Below are 17861 nucleotides of genomic sequence, written 5' to 3' on the forward strand. Positions count from 1 at the left end.
ATGGATGGCGCAGCCTTCTTTTCCAGTCCTTTCTCAGACCACACAATCTGGCTCTTCCCAGAGACTCTAAGATACTTACAGTTAGAATGGAATTGAGTATAATTGGCAAGACAAGAGTGGTTGGATACTCAGGCCAACAACCCTCCACGCCTGCTATAAGGGAATGGCAACAGTCAAACAGCCTAACTGTGATGCGATTTTGCAATCAGACACTAGATTTATAAAGGTGTAGTTTGTTCTACTTAGAAGATAATGCTGCATAAAATTATGGTACCTGAAGAAGCTTCCAAAAAAAAAAAATTTCCAAAAAAACCTATGTCAAGAACTATGAAACAGCCAGGCAGTGGTGGTGCACGCCTATAATCCCAGCACTTGGGAGGCAGAGGCAGGCAGATTTCTGGGTTCGAGGCCAGCCTGATCTACCAAGTGAGTTCCAGGACAGCCAGGGCTACACAGAGAAACCCTGTCTTGAAAAAAAAAAGAAAAAGAAAGAACTGTGAAACAGAATCAATTAACCTGGGCTCATAGGGGCTCACAGAGTCTGAGCCACCAACCAGGGAGCCTGCATGAGTCTGACCTAGGCCTTTTGCACATATGTTACAGTTGTATAGCTTGGTCTTCTTGTGGAACTCCTAGCAGTGGGAGTAAGGGATATCTCTAACTCTTTTGCCTGCTTCTGGGACCCTCTTGCCCTGCTGGGTTGCCTTATTCCATCTTAACAGGAAAGAAGTTGCCTAGTCTTGCTACAACTTGATATACTATGGCTGTTTGATATCCTTGGGAGACCTGTCCTTTTCTGAAGAGAAAGGAGGAGTAGATGGGGTGAGAAGAAGAGGGGAGGTGACAGGGAGGGACTGGGAGGAGAGCGGGGAGGGGAAGTAAAGTGGGGATATAATAGATGTTAGATAGATAGATGATAGGTAGATAGATAGATAGATAGATAGATAGATGATGGATAGATAGATAGATAGATAGATGATAGATAGATAGATGATAGATAGATAGATAGATAGATAGATAGATAGATAGATAGATGATAGATAGATAGATGATGGATAGATAGATAGATAGATGAAAGATAGATAGATAGATAGATAGATAGATAGATAGATAGATGATAGATAGATAGATAGATAGATGATAGATAGATGATAGATAGATAGATAGATAGATAGATAGATAGATAGATAGATGATAGATAATAAAAACTATGAAGGTCTAAGATGCCCCCTTCCAAGCCACCATGTCAGCCTTCTCAGCATCATAGATGCTGACAGGAAGCACAAGATTCCTGGAGACAAAGGACTTCATTGTTCACAGCCACACTCCATCTCTACGGGACTCAAGTAAAACATGTGGCAGTAGCACTCACAGCAGCTAACGTACAGTGGGGTTGACTCTAGGGACCTGGATCAACCGTAATGAGCAACAACATGTCTACCCTTTCCCCTAGAGGCAGACACTTCCTTTGGGACACTGCAGTGGGAACACGCTCCCGGGTTCCCAGCATCACACCATCTTTCTTCTGTGGCTGTGAGACGAGATACAAGGAAGACTCCAACTTCATCTTCCAAATTATCTCACTATGGAAACATCCTTCATGGAGCAGTCTAAGACTGCACGGAGCAGGTCCTTCATGGAGCAGTCTAAGCCTGCACAGAGCAGGTAAACCTGTGTAAGGCCCTGGGTTCAATGATCGGGAAGTTCCCCCCACCTGCCCACACACACCAATAGAAGAAAATTATCCAGCCTGGCTGTAATGGCACATGCTTTTAATCCCAGCACTTGAGAGACAGGGGCAGGGGGACCTCTGAGAGTTTGAGGGCAGCCTGGTCTGCGGAACAAGTTCAAGGACAGTTAGGCCTAAACCAAGAAATCCTGTCTTAAGAAATCTTTTCTTGGCGGGGCAGTGGTGGCACACGCCTTTAATCCCAGCACTTGGGAGGCAGAGGCAGGTGGATTTCTGAGTTTGAGGCCAGCCTGGTCTACAGAGTGAGTTCCAAGACAGCCGAGGCTATATAGAGAAACCCTGTCTTGAAGAAACAAAAAAGAAAAAGAAAAGAAATCCTTTCTTGAGAAAAAAACAAAAACAAAAAAACAGAGAGAGAGAGAGAGAGAGAGAGAGAGAGAGAGCTCATAGAGCAGCAAGGACCTTCCTAGAGGACACACAGAAAGACCAGCTGCCCCAGGAGGCTATTACCATAACTTGTTCTCTTCCCCATCTCAAGTTGGGTTGCATGTAATGATTAAATTTTTTATATACTAAAGATTCTGACATATAAAAGGGTTATTATGCCGGGCAGTGGTGGCACACGCCTTTAATCCCAGCACTTGGGAGGCAGAGGCAGGCGGATTTCTGAGTTTGAGGCCAGTCTGGTCTACAGAGTGAGTTCCAGGACAGCCAGAGAAATATAGAGAAATCCTGTCTCAAAAAAACAAACAAACAAAACAAAACAAACAAACAAAAAAAGGTTATTAATCAAGTTCCCAGAGCTCCAGTCCCTAGTGTTCCCTTACATGGGCCAGAGCCTATTATAATAAGCAGAATGCTGCAAAGACTGAAGGCTGTGGCCCAAGGCCAGGTCAGGATGGGTGTGGCTTTGATCTCTAGGGCTCCGGCCCCCCCCCACTGCTCTGATCACTCCTCCAGCCGTTTTGTTGTTGTTGTTGTTGTTTTGTTGTTGTTGTTTTTTTGAGCTGTGCCTTAGAGGGACCTGCAGCCAACAAAGACTGTGGTGGCCTCTGCTCCCCATCAGCCAGTGAGAAACCGAGGCTCTCCACTTTACAGCCTCAGAGGAGTGGAACCCTGTCAAATCAATAGTGTGACCTGGCTCTCACTGTGACAGACCGTCTGAGCCTTACGTGAATCCCTGGCCCACAGACACCTCGTGGTGGTAAGTATTCTAGGTCACTGTGTTTCAGGATGATTCACTTTATCCTCAGCAATAGATAACCCAGCTAATGAAGGAGATAGAACTACACATTCCATAGCAGAAATCAGAGGATTTATTTGTTTTCCTGAAATATGGGGCTTGAAGCAGAGCAACAGTACTCCTACCTGGACAATAGTGAAAGGAATCTATGTGACAGAGTAACCTATGGAAACATTGGTCACCACCGGGGTATGCTTTGTATAATTTATAGGGTGGGTCGCAACTCCTGCCCCAAAGCCACTGTTTGCTGGCTGCTGCAACATTGACCATGTTTTGTGGCTGGACCAAAGCAAGAGCTTCACAGCATCCTTCTGAGTGGCTACCCATAATGAACGTCTGACACGGGTGATAATACGCCACCTATGCAGAACAGCACCGGAAACAAGGTTTCTCCCCTCCTATGGTTCAAACAGACCTTTCCAACCGTTAATGAGGCTCCGCATTTCCATGCGGAAAGGAACCGGCAGACATGGTGACTGGTGCTCAGGGGTAGCTTGTGGCCGCTGGTGTCTATAAAAGGTGGGCTTCGGATGACCGGCTCTCCTGGCGGCACTCACAAGTTCTCTTTGTCAAACTCGCACATGAAGTACATGGTAATGTGGCAGGCCACATCATTCCAGCCACCTGAGGCCACCATCTCCACACAGTCCTCTTCATCATAGGCGTTGTTGGGCTCTCCGCTGCGCCACTTGTTGAAGGTCTGCATGGGGGAGCGGTCCGAGTACACGAAAGCACCCTCTCTCTCCAGGTCATTGATGCCGATGAAGATGCGGGCCAGGCCAGCCTGTGCCAGGTAGGAAGCCATCAGGCCATTGGCTGCCTCGTCTTTGGGCATGCTCAGTGTGCCTCCTCGGCCTTGGCAGGACAGCTGGGCATCTGCATACCGCTTTTCCTCCTTCACCAGCAGGTATATCTTGCTCTCGGTCTCACGCACACCGGCAACAGCTGCAGGGGAGGGAAGTGCTGAAAGGCCAGCACTTGCATTTCTATAAACAAACTCCACGAACTCCACTACACCACAGCCACAGGCAAGGCGGTGGGCACTGAGCAGCACATGGAAGCCACTGCTGTCCAGCTTCGGGGAGGAGGGGGAGGTGGGGAGGAGGGAAGGGGAAGGCCTCAATCTAACGTACCATTTTTTATGAATTTTAGCTCAGTCGTCAGTTGAGTGACCTGGTTGTCCATCTCCCCAATAGCCTTCCTCAGCTGACTGCACTCACACGGAATACCTGTGAGAAGCAACCTGTTATGCACAGGACTGGTTTTGGAAAAGAAGAGTACAAACACACAAACACACACACACACACCAGATGCATATTCTACTGAGAGAAGGATCAGGAGACAAGTGTCCCAACCCTTAGGGCACGTAAATCTGAGCCTACCACATAGTAATGCCTTACAGACAAACTACAACTCTGAGAAGGTGTGTTTGTGTGTTTGTGTGTTTTGCCAGCATTATGTCTGTGCACCATGTGTCTACAGTGACCCAGAGGCCAAAAGAGGCCATCTGATGCCCTGGAACTGGAGTTACAAACTGTTGTGGTTACTAGTAATTGAAGCCAGGTACTCTGGAAAAGCAGCCAGTGTTCTTAATCTCTGGACCATCGCTCCAGCCCCACAGTGTATGTTTTTAAAGTATAAACTCAATAGATTTTTATTTAAAGTCTCTGGTCCTTTATGTCATACCAGGTTCTCCACTGGGACCAGGGGGTCCAATGTCACCAGAATCTCCTTTTTCACCTAGAGGCAAAAAGAAAATTAAAGTTAGCATTTGGGGGGTTATCCCTTGAGCGAGCATTTGGGGGGGTATCCCTTGAGCATTTGGAGGGGGGTATCCCTTGAATTAAAATGTGTCAAGTTAAAACTCGTATTTACTGAATTTGAGAATGTAGCTCAGTGTATGTTTATACAGCGTGTCTGAGGTGCTGGGTTCAATTTCCGTCACTCTCCATCACCACGTTCTGCAGACAGCTCTTTAGGCTGCTTATAAATATGGACACTTGCATTTTGTGGGATTTAGGGAAGCAACCAATGACATACTGGAAGTCAGCTCTGACTCCTCCCCTGAGGGAGTGTTTTACAGGCAACACTGTGTGATTAATTAACACCATGAGCAGGTGAGAGTAGGCCAGCTTTAGGTCTGTCAGTACAACAGGAAAATCTAGATGAACATAAAATGGGAGGTGGGGTGAACTTATGGATAGCCAGAGTCAGGAAGTTCTCTTTGTCAAACTTGCACACTGACAATCCCAAGCTGTAACCCAAGTTCCTCTGGATCTGTTCCAGATAGTGTAGTGTCACAGAAGGACCAAATACCAGGACTCCTGCCTAACCTTTTGGTAGGTAGGTCAAGCCTCCTAACCCTTGCCATCAATCTCAACACACACACACACACACACACACACACACACACACACACACACACAATAGTATAGAACACAGAGAGCAATGGAGCTGTCCAGCCACTGTGAGATCAAACCGTGTGTGTGTGTGTGTGTGTGTGTGTGTGTGTGTGTGTATCTGTCTGTCTGTCTGCCTGTGTGTTATATGCCTATATCAGTCATTTTAGAATCCCTAACGTACAGAACTGTCTCCACAAAGGACCCCACATCTGAAGATTCACAGTACATTTGCATAAGGAGGGAAGCATTTAGGCAGCCTCTGCCCAACTCACTCCTCTGTGTTCTGTCAGGGGGAAGACTATCAGAACCTCAGCCTGACCAGACCCAAGAAGACAGCCTCACCCAGAGACAAAGCCAATCAAATAATCAAAGCCAAATAAGAGTGGTCCTGGTCTCCATATGAGACTTGGAGATGTGCCCAGCACACACGCTGTGTAGAAAAGAATACACATTCCTTCTGTCTTCCCCTTGCTTGTGACATTGTCCACAGCAGCCAATAGGGACAGATGGCCTGGGAGACTGTAGCACAGAACACAGTCTTCTGAGCAAATCACCCACCATCTTCGTCACACCAGTTGTGCCTACTTGCAAGATGCCATCAGATCATGACTAATGGGAGGATGGGGAGGGCCATTGGACCCTGCCAGCCATTTACATGTAGTTCTTCCCTGACTTTGTGTGATCTTGGAGTCTTGGGGTCTCAGGAGTATCAGAGAATGTAGGCTAGGAAAGGTTAACTTTCCATAGAAGGGAGGACTCCATCACTGTGACTTTTCAGTGTCACTGCTTTAGGGTTCCCCCATAGTTCTGCAAGTAACCCCTGTCTTATAAGCCCAATAAATCCACTTGTCCTCGAGGTTGAATTTGGTGGGATAGAACTTTAGTTTGTTGTTGGGACCTTAGGAGGAAGGGATAGACATCATTTATGTCTCCTCAGAGAAGGAATTCTCAGAATACTTAGAAAATCAAAAACGTGGTTAATCTAAAAAGTAGGTGTTATTCAGTCTTAAAATAAGGGAATTTTGACAACTGCTACACAATAAATTTGGAGAGCACTAAGAGGAACAAGATGGCCACACAAGGCGAACCCCATTGTATAATACGTAGGATGGGCAAATTCACAGAGACAAAAAGCAGACTCTGGGTTGTCAGAGCTGGGGAGGAGGGAGAGTTACTGCTTAATGGTGCAGCGTCTCCGTGGGGCGATAAAAAGCTTTTGGAAGCAACGGGCACGGTTGCATCACATTGCGAATGTGTTGGCACCACTGAACTGTGCAGCTGGAACAGTTGAAATGGCAGTTTTTATGAGATTGATACTTTATCTTGATTCTGTAAAGGTTTTGTAGCTTGCAAGTCCCTCAATACTCCATGCTCATCAGAACGATATCCCTCAGCACTCTGAGCTTATCCAGATGATGTCTGATACCAGGTCCATCCTGGAGAAGAGACAGCTGAGAGCCCACCTCCCAACACACCGGGTCAATGGTCTCTTTCTGAAAAGGCAGCACAGGGCTGCAGCAGATCCATGGCATGCATCAGAACAAACCACCCAAACTGACTCACAGCTCAGACTTCAAACCAAGACTTCTTCTGGCCAATAGCCAACCTGCTCTAGTACAAGAACCCAGGAGACAGAGCTGGGACGACTGTAGCCAAATTCCTTTACTGCCTCTGATTGCCAGCAGAGCTCTTTACCAGCCACTGGGCACCGAAGCTCAGTCTCCTCATGGCCAAACCCCAACAGGACTCCAGGCCAACCTCAATGAGACCCCACAGGAAGCTATGTGACCATCTTATCCCCTTCGGTCCATGTGCTCAGAACATGTCTATTGACTGAATGCCAACCAAAGGACATAAAACAGGACAGTACAGTATTCAGCTATCCGCTAACTCCCTTATACCTCATGTCCTAGCCACAGGGAGGGAGTCCTAACCTGTCAAAGTTACACAAACCACATGTAGCATCAGGTGCTGCCTGACACTGGAGTTTCCAATCTGACACACTATGCTTTGTTCAGGCAGAGAATCATTCCACAGTCTCAAACGACTGGGAAACTGAGCCAGAGGGTGGAGTGAATTCATGACACAACCCATCCTGACCATGTGAGTCTCTCATCATTTCATCATGCTTGTTAGGGAAGCTGGAGCTGAAGATTTAGGATCTGGGTCCAGCATCCAGGAGGTTAAATGCTCTGCTCTGTAAGTGCTGCAGGCTGGTGTGACTCCACCCACCCTGATGCTCACAGACCCAGCAATCCCTTTGGTTTCCCTGGAGTGAGAATACAGCGACAGAGTTTATCAGGGTGACACATGAAAACAGGAGCTCCAGCCAAAGTGGCACAGTCAGTGGCTGTTCTCAGACACCCTGAGCCAAGCGGGGAATACAGGGAGAGATGTGTGTTGCAAATACCTTTTGCGCCAATGGGACCAATTTTTCCATGGCGGCCCACAGTGCCTTTCTGTCCTTTGTCCCCCATGTCTCCTGTAGAAAAGAATAAGGTCAAAGTTGATTGATGCAAGAGAGATCTAACATGGCCCTTCCTCACCATCACACACACACACACACACACACACACACAGATGTGATTGAACACCCCTCCCTTTCACCATCACAAATGCACAGACAATCTAAGCACCTCCTCTTCTTTATCATATAGTGCACGGGTAATTCGGCACGCCTCCTCCACATCAAATATCCACATATGAGGGTGCTCCCTCCTCACCATCACACATGTGCACACATGCACACAAGAAGAGACTTCACAAAGTACAGGCTCTTCAAGGGCACATAAGACTGTCACAGGATGACTCCTCGCTGGTTTTGTTTCCAAAAGAGGCGATAAGTCACTCAGATGGCAGAATGGAGGAGGACAGACCAGCACTCCTGAGTCACTCAGTCTAGACCAGCTCTCCTCTGAGCCTGGATCAGGAAGGGCAGGTCCTTGTCCTGTATCCTAGCTCAGTGGTGTCTCCCAAGCTTCTCACACCCAAACCAAAAGCATCCCTCTGGAATAAAGACACAGCTAGATGCTCTTGGGAACAACAAAGCCCTGGGCACCTCAGGTTGCATTTGAAAGTGGCTTTGCAGGAGACATATGGCATGAGGAGATGTGACCAGAATGCTACATGACTTAAGACTGCTTCCTGTCAGCAAGGATTCACTCTCGTCCCACAAGGCCTCCAATCCTTCTGCTATCCCTCATCCATTGCAAGATAGAGCAGTGGCTGGCCTTATCTGACCCCAGAGAACACTAATCACTGAAATAAAGCTACACACCTAAGACCAGCTATCCTCCCCCAGGTCCACAACAAATCAAGGCAGAAGACATTTCTCCTTCCCTGAGTATCCTTGCTCCCTTGGTGATACTCCTCATAACCTTTTGGTACTCCTACTGGTGAGACACCAAAGCACAAGTAGAAAGCAAACATACAGCAAAACCCTGAGGAAGAGACAGGTACTAACTTCACGATGGAAAGGCTCATGGGTGGTCAAGATGCCACAGTTTTTTGATCTTCTGTCATCCCTAGGGTCACTGAGACAAATGGACACTCTCAAGACAGACAGGCGGGAGGACTGCACTGTGTGCTGATGAGGCACCTGATAGGACAGCATTCCCCCATACTGGAGATGTTCCCTCAGTGTAAATCAGATGGAGTCCAGAGGACAGAGCACTGGCTCCAGTGAGCCACAGCTGACCAGAAAACACACCATCCATGGGAAGAGCATGAGAACAAAGGACTTGTTTGCGAAGCACATCCATGCACGTGGAATTCTCCTTCACTGCTTCTAAAACTGATCCGTTGCACAGAGACAATTCTAAGATTACATGACTTGACCAGGTTGGACTCTGAAAGTCCAGCAGAACCATATCAAGAGCCATGATCTGCTGATTTGAAAACCATTCTACTCTCCTGGTGCCAGGGGATGGAGTTGTGTGAAGTCTCTGTGGGTGGAAGAGCAGAACAAGCCACTGGTCCAGCAGGGTACAGAATATGAGCTGAGGGTACAGGGGACAATCCAGCAATTACAACCTAGAGAAGAGGTACAACTGATGGAGAGTAAAGAGGCACTGAGGTGGCCCAAACCAGGGGCCCTGACCCATCTGGAGGCTGGGGGAGGGCATTTGAGAGACTCAAATGCAGCCATGGAGCAGTAGGGACAACCAGAGAGTCAGAAAGAAGGGGAGAGATGCTTGGTTGGGAAACCTGGCTGTGCTTGAAAATGAACAAGACAAGCACAGAGGCCAGCTGGTGGGTAGCCAGACAGCATCTAGGAGACTGAAAAGAAGCTTCCTAACTGTCAAGTGTCTGGGAGTTGACAGCACCTCAGTGTTGGGATATGAGGTGAGGTCAAGGCTTCCAGCCTGGGTACCCAGATGTAGAGTGGGTCATCCTAAAACTAGGAAAGCCAGAGAGGGCTCTGGGCTCTCTTACCTTGGAGACAAGCGGTAAGAAAGGCAGTGGGTATAACTTGGGGGAAGAATAGGGCTTGACACTGGTAAAGGAGGAATGTAGGGGGATCAGAGGGAACCAGAAAAGATGGGAGGCAGGCTCAGGAGCAGTTCCATGAAGCCCTACAGGGGACAGGGGGAGGGTGTTCAGAAGGGAGAAGGGCTGAGACCAGGGCAGGCAGCAGACCTATCAGGACGTCAATCAGTACCTTTATCAGTGAGTTAAAGAACAGGAAAAGAAAGGGAGACTTTAGGAATTGTGCCCAATCTTTTGAAATCCTCAGACTCCACTGACATCAGCATAGTTCATGCTAGACCATGCAGTTGAGTTCTTAAGGAAATCACAAAAATAGCTGCTGTTTTAATAACGCTGTCTTTGGCTGCATAAAGCATGGATGCTACAGATTAGACATGTCAAAATGACCCACTGAAAGCCCACAGTAGAGGTGGGAACACAGCAGCTCCCCACATGCAGGAGTCCAGGGCCACTGTTCCCAAAAGCCAGCCCGAGCTGACCTGCCCAGCCCAAGTTCACGTCGTGTATTTGGGAAATCTAAGGTTCAGCTTGCCCGTCTGCCACCTGCGGACTCTCCACCGCTTCCCCCTGCACTGCTCTTGTGCATAAAGAGCAGACGGGTTTGTCATTCCAACACCCAGGCTTGCCACATCCCCAGACAGACAGGGTCTGGGTAGATGACGGATCCTAGAAAAATGAAAACCAAAGAGATCTTATCCCGGAAAGACTAGTTCCCACCAAATGCCCAAAACCTTGGGAGATCTGCCGTCTGCTACCACAAGGCTCCTGGGTGTGGATGTACAATCTGTTGTGTGCTGTGTAGGAAAAGATGAGAAGGGATCCAGAGGTCTCTTGTCCTCTGTGGGGCTGCTTTCCTTTGAAAGGTCTAACTGGTTCAAGGCTGTGGTAGAGGAAAAGTCACACCACAGCTCTGCCTTCTCAGTCTTCCAGGCACACAATGTAGAAGAAGGTTGGGTCTCTGAGGTGACAGGCAGACAGGATAAAGAGACTCAAAAATCCCTGGAGGAAAAACACCTGCATCACAAATGCCCCAGGGTGACTTTGTTTTTCTTTCCAGCAAAACTCCCACCTTAAGGTAATAATCAATTAGCACTCTACTGTCCGACTACTCAGTCCGCTGACTGAGTTCACACAGTGAGAGTCCAGCTTGAATCTGGCTGTCGTAAATCAGCCACAACCTGAGGCTGATTTGAGAACACTTGGCTTCAGTCCATCTCTAACCCTCACAGCCCAACAGGAGCAGGGATTCAAAGCTGCTGTTGACACTTGGCTCCTGGTACCAGCTGGCATCACATTCAGCTCCTGTCCTTGGAGAAGTGTAGGCGCCAAGCCCTACCATCAGGGAACACAGGAATGAAGAGTGAGTGTGAAGAACGGGACACAGTGGAGACAGCAGCAACTCACCACAGAGGATGTGAAGGACACAGGAAGGCGGAGTTTGGAGCCCTAGAAAGCAAACACTGCCAGCTGGCCTGTGTAGGCAGCAGCTTGCAGCCTTTAGGGGGCCTCTTGGGTCCCTGAGTGCTGGACAATGCACATAACATGGATGCCATTGGTTTAAGATGTGCCGAGGTCTGGGGAGACAAGGAGTGAGACAACCCTAAGTCTGCACATCCTCTCTGACCTTACACAGCTATGTAACCCTGGATAAATTGCTTAATCTCTCTGAGACTTTGTTTTCGCCTCTGTAAGCCTGGAATCTGGACCTGGGTATGGCTTAGTTGAGAGAGCACTGGGTAAGATGGACTATGCTCCAAATTCAATCCCCAGCACGGTGTAAACTGGCATAGTAGCACATGCTTGCACTCCTAGCATTTGTAAGAAGACCAGAAGTCCAAGGTCATCTTTGACTATATAATTTCAGGACCAGCCTGGACTACATGAAACCTGGCCTCAAAAAAAAAAAATAAAAATAAAAATGTAATCTGGATACTGTGGCTCCCATCTTTAATCCCAGCACTTGGGAAGCAGAGGCAGGTAAAACCCTGTGAGTTCAAAGCCAGCCTAGTCAGCATAGTTAAGTTTTAAGGCAGCCAGAGCTATAGAATAAGATAGAATGAGACCCTGTCCCAATATATATATATATAAAATACACGGGGTTGGAACAATGACTCAGTGGTTAAAAGCACTGGTTCATCTTTCAGTGAACCTGGGTTTAGTTTTCAGAATCCATGTGGTAGCTCACAACCATCTATAACTCCAATTCCAAATAATATGACACTTTCTTCTGGAAACAGGCACACATATGGAACGTAGAATATATACATTCAAGAAAAATACTTATATACAGAAATTGACTCTTTTTTAAAATAAGAAGAAGCTGAAATCCTGTAGTAAAGGATTTTGAAAGAAAACACCCACAAACAAGCCATTTGTCTTCTCCCCAACCACCACTCCAATGCCTGACGGCCTTGCTCAGTGGCTCTGTGCTACCACAGAGCTTGGCTCAGTGGCCCCTGTGCTGGGTCTACACCTATGAAACAGGCTTGGCAGTATGCCCCTAGTTGGATGCTGGAGAAACAGGCACACTACCCAGAACTGCACCTGGCACATAGCAGGTGGGACACACATGTCCCCAGCAACAGTCATTCATCATCACATGCAGAGTCACTCAAGTGTCTAGAAGTGTGGCAACCCACATAGACAGCCCCAAGGGCCAGGTGCATGTGCACCTGCACTTTTAACACAGTCCCAAATGATTGATGGGCACCAAAGCCAGCTAGGACTGGCTTAGACCTTGCTTCTATCAGTACACCTGAGAGTCCACCACCGCCTACCACCCAATCCTTGAAGACAGAAGGAGCAAGTGAGGGGTTACAGTGAGGTGTATGGCACCCCAGGGTAGGTCTGCTCCCTTTCACATCCCTGAGGAACAAACGCAGATACTTCTTGTATGTCATGACAGGACAGTACATTCACGTGGGTCTACTAAGCTCAATGCCACATCATTATCATTGTATGTGTGTATTTGTATGTATATGTGTATATATTTGTATATATTCGTATGTTTGTGCATATATACACACACACACACTGACATACACATATACATACACATACATATGCATTGGGCTAGGCTGGCTCTGCATCCTCAGCACTGGAATTACACGTTTGTGCCACTGTGCCTGGTTTTTTTCACATGGGCTCTAGGCCTGAACTCAGATCCTCACCCTTGCAGGCCAAGTGCTTCACTGACTGATCCCAGCCCATCACTTCCATCTTTTGATGAGCTAATCAGTCCATCTAAAAAGTTTGTGCTGAAGTCCTGCTCTGCAGGACCTGAGAAAAGACTCTAGAAAGAGGCCATGGGTATTCACTGAGGTCATAGGTCAGACCCTGATCCAACAGCACTGGTAGCATTATAAAAGGAAACACCGGATATGCACAGAAGACAGGCTGCATGGGGATATAGGGGAAAGGGCAGTTGTCTGCAAGTCATGTAGAGAACAGCCCTGCTCCACCTTAACCTTGGGTTTCCAGCCTCTAACACTCAATGAAACAAATCTCCAGAGTTCAAGTCTGTGGCTCTCCACAGCAGTACAAGTGTAGAAAATATACCTTGTATCTGTATGGATGTGGCACCTGTCAATTATAAATCTTTAGCCTATAGGCAGGAAATAGAAGGTGGAAGGCAAGAAAGATTCTGGGATAGAGCCAGGCAGGAGATTTGCCTAGAAGATGTGATAAGACAGACACATGGTACCTGAGCTCAGGTAACAAACTATGAGCCAGCATGTAGATTAGAATAAATGGGTTATTTTAAGTTATTGTCTAATCAGAGAAGAGCCTAGCTACATGAGCAAGGCAGTTGTAAATATATTTTGAGTCTGAGTCTTAGTTCTGGAAGCATGTGTCTAGGACGAAGAACAACCTAACTTCTTCAACAAGCTGACTGACCCAGTTATCTTCTGCTCCAGCACAGAAGCAAGTCCCAAAAGGGAGGTGACTTCCACAGGTCACACAGCGAACCAGTAAATACCATTGTCCAATGATTCCAAGCATAAACTACATGCAGATAGACCCAAGTCCTAGGTCTCCATTGACAAGAGTTCTGGCTGGCTTGGAACTCACTGTGTAGACCAGGCTGGCCTTGAACTCACAAGGATTTACCTGCCTCTGCCTCCCAAGTGCAGGGATTAAAGATGCAAGCTAGCACATCCAGCTTTACATTCACATGCCCTTGGATAAGTTGTAATCATCTTTAAACCCGTTTCCTCACCTGCAAATGAGGTCCTAAATGTCCCCAGAACCCCAGGTCACTGTATCAGGAAGCCAGAGTGGCATGCATAGATCATAGGCAGGTACCAAATGACTAGATTCTACCAAGACCAATGTCACCTGACTCTACATCAGGGCTCCAAATATGCCTCAGCTCTTGGACAGGGGACTTTACCCAAGACTTCCTCTGTAGTGGTACCTACAGGGTACCCCAAGCCTACTCCTCATTGGCCCAGGAAGTACTGGAGGGTACGCTTCTAAGAACCAGGGCTGAAGGTCTTGTGCAGGCTCATGGTCTTCCAGGCCTATAGGAAAGCAAGCAATGGCCACTTGGGGTCCTGATGTAACTGTTGATTATGAGGGCTATTGGCCAGTGGCTGTCAGACAACCCTACCTTTCCTGTCTCACACCCCATTTCCTTCTGTCCCAAACTTTCAGCCTGACCACTAGGCCCCAGCCATGGCACCTCAAGCATGAGAAGACTGGGTACACTCACAAGAAGGCCAGTGAGACAGTCTGGGCTAGGCAGACAGAGCCAGTGCCACCCCATGAACATCTCTGGGCCTACCCCAGTCCTCCTCTGACTCATCAGAACAAGAGCAGCTGCAGGGAGCAGAACATCTGGTAAGGTCAGATCTGGAGCTGAGCAACACAAACATACATACACACAGCATACACACAGCACACACACACAGCATACACACACATGCATATTAGACACAGGTGCATACACAGGTGAACATGCATACTCCAGACACAGCAACATAAACACACTGTCCTTTGTCAATTTGACACAACCTAGAGTCCTCTGAGAGGAAAGCCTCAACTGTGAAGTTGTCTAGATCAGGCTGGCCTATGGACTTGTCTGTGAGGCACTGTCTTGATTTATTGATTGATGCATGTGAATCCAGCCCACTGTGGGCAGAACTATCCATAGGCAGGTGGTCCTGGGCTATATAAGAAAGCCAGCTAAGCATGAGCCTGTGAGTAAATGGGAGAACAAGCCAAAAATACAGAAATTTCTCCGATGTCCAAGCCTCCCGGCTTCTGCTTTGAGTTCCTGCCCTCACTTCCTCAATGATGGACTGTAACCTGTATGCTGAAATATACTTTCTCCTCTAAATCAAACTGTTTATCACAGCAAGAGAAACCAAACTAACAAGAACACACATATACAAATATGCATACACAGAGTACACATAAGCATGACTGTACAAGTACAACTAGATGCTTCATAATCATACATACATGTAATTATGCATATATAAAAACTCCTCAAACCTATATTCACATGTGTGTATGAAAATATGTGTGTGCACATATATAAAATACATACAAGTAGATTCATTCACATACTTGTATGTTCATACAAAAATACATTGTGCCATACACCATACATACACACAAATATACATATGAATACAAACATATATACATAGACTATTTGTACATATATACACATGTTCACATATATATGGACATGCAAACACATGGTACTTTATATATGCATACTTATATACAGACATACAAACATACAAATAGTAGTTTACGCATATGTTGTTTGTGTGTGCATGCATGTCCACATAAAAGCATATACATGTACATACAATGCAAATGCATGTGTGTGAATATACATGCTATACATGTGTGTAAGCACATGTGTATAAGCATACAGTTGATCCTTACACAACCCAGGATGATAAAGGTATTTAGCACAGAGTTAGCTTACCCAAAGCAGCAGAGGGGACCTTTTGCTACCTGACCCTCAACCATCATAGCTGCACATGGGATCGGCTGCTGCTTGCTGGGACTATACTATCATTTGGATGTGTTGAGGAAGAAGAAAGAATGAAAGCCTCTGTGACATCTACACTGCTCATCTTCCATTTTTGGTCACAGACTTGTTTTAGCTCCATGGGCAGAGTGGTGTCCTGGTTATAAGGCTAAAGCCCCTGCAGGAGGAGATTCTGACAAAAGCTTGCACTTCCTTCCTACTTCCAGGAAGGTCTTCTGGCTGCTCCACAGGATGGCAAGCTTTGTGCAACATGCATGATAGGTCAGCTGTGCTGAGACATGTTTAGAGGCTGTGCCTTTAAGGGGAGAAGCTTACTGAGGCACTCAGAATGCTGGGAGCCATTGTGACCTGCCGTCCTTACAGCCCATTACTCTAACGAGAAGTGGGGTGGCTCCCATTTGTTCTCCAGACACGCAGGAAGATAGGAGCGGATGGGCAGCTCGCAGCAGGTGCGTGATTCTTATTAATTTTAATGAAGATACCAGCGCCCTTTGAAGTGGAGATGGGGCAAAGGGGGCACTTGCAATTCAGCCTCCTCAGCGATTTTATGAAGGATGGAGCGTGCACCACAGCTCATGACAGCCCAGTGCCAGCACGGCTGCCCTCCACTGTCTGCGCCAGGAGGGGCCCCAGCCTCTATGGCAGGGGAATAGAGCAGCCACCCGCTCTTGTCACAGCGTAAATCTGGGAACCAGACAGAAAAATCTGGGACAGCACACACATATCAAGTCACATCAGCAGAGCCACTCTGCGCCTGCCACACAGCACGCCACCCAGAAATGCAGATACTGTTCTTGTCTCAATAAAGGGCAGATGACAGCAGGCAATTCTGCTGGCTCCACTCTGCCTGGCTTTGTTTCAGTAAACTCTCGATTCACCAGCAGGCTTCCCCTTGGCAGGAGTCTGCTCACTCAGCAAGTCAGCCACTTCCTCCAGACCAGCCCCCGGGTGGGCACAAGTTACATCTGGTGGAAGCTGAGCTGTCCAAACCAAGCCCACTGCCCTAGGAAATGCTGCCTACAGCAGCAGCAGCACCTAGACCTATTATTAATACAAGCTAACATCAGTGCCTTCCAGAGGTTGTGGGGGGATCAGGGGATACACACAGACAGGGCCCTCAGCCAGAGCTGAGATCACCCAGGGAGTTCAAAGAGACTTAAAGATGTTAAATCTCAAGATACGTTCAAACAACTGAAAAAGGCTTTCGGGGTGCCAGTGTTAGGCTGAGCCCCAGAGACACAAAATTTAGGGCGATGTATATCTGTCCCCATTGTCCACCTGCTGCGAGAGTGTCAAGAATAAAAAGAAATGGTGAGACGCTGCTCAACTGTGGCACTCACCGAGCACCTGTCCCAGCATCCTTTGAAGGTGCCAGTCACTAACAGGTCCACCTCCTGGGGTCTCCAGCTAAGACCAGGCTATTTAAGTAGTGGTGGGTGACCTAAAGGCAGCTTCAAACTCTGCCAGTGTGAGAGATGACAGACTTTAACCTCAAAGTGTGAGTCGAAATCAATCCTTCCTAGAGTTGCTTTGGTCAGAGTGTCCTGTCATGACACCAGGAAAAGTAGCCAGTTCACCAGGTGTGATGCTGCATGCCCTTAACCCCAGCACTCAGGAGGCTGAAGCAGGAGGATGATTTCAAAGTCATCCTCAGTCACATAGCAAGTTCAAGGCCAGCCTGTGATACATGAGAGTCTGTCTCAAAGAAGAGAGTCGGAAATTCTACATTAACAATCAGACTCCAGTACCTGTGATGTGTCACACACACACACACACACACACACACCTAGAGCCTACGCATCTCACCCCACATGGCCTAAATCAAGAACAATGATTCCTGCTGTAACATTTACTGCTTAACAAGACATGGAAGTGCCTGCTTGTCTATCCAAATATGAACCCACTCTTGGACACAGGTCAAACCATGTAACTCCCCTTAACCTTATAAAGTCTTTAAAAAGTCTTTCTCAGGGTCTCCCCCTCCCATTCCCTCCTTTCCCTTCCCCTCCCCTCCCCTCCCCTCCC

General features: G+C 47.4%; 1 protein-coding gene across 2 annotated transcripts in view; it reads right to left on the bottom strand.

Moving 5' to 3' along the window:
* Positions 1 to 2988: 2988 nt before the first annotated feature.
* The window catches only part of Colec11 (collectin subfamily member 11), a 29232-nt gene continuing 14359 nt past the window's right edge, over positions 2989 to 17861 (bottom strand). The window contains exons 4-7 of one of the 2 annotated variants that reach the window (XM_028768821.1): positions 7746 to 7817; positions 4620 to 4673; positions 4067 to 4162; positions 2989 to 3878 (exon numbers count right to left, since the gene is read on the bottom strand). In XM_028768821.1, the coding sequence (XP_028624654.1) occupies positions 3487 to 3878; positions 4067 to 4162; positions 4620 to 4673; positions 7746 to 7817 (614 nt within the window). In that variant the 3' untranslated portion in view covers positions 2989 to 3486. Of the gene's footprint in view, positions 3897 to 4066; positions 4163 to 4619; positions 4674 to 7745; positions 7818 to 17861 lie in introns of both variants that reach the window. The other variant, XM_028768820.1, reaches the window with a different exon arrangement.

This window comes from Grammomys surdaster, unplaced genomic scaffold (assembly GCF_004785775.1).
Source record: "Grammomys surdaster isolate TR1022 unplaced genomic scaffold, NIH_TR_1.0 188, whole genome shotgun sequence".
Taxonomy (NCBI): domain Eukaryota; kingdom Metazoa; phylum Chordata; class Mammalia; order Rodentia; family Muridae; genus Grammomys; species Grammomys surdaster.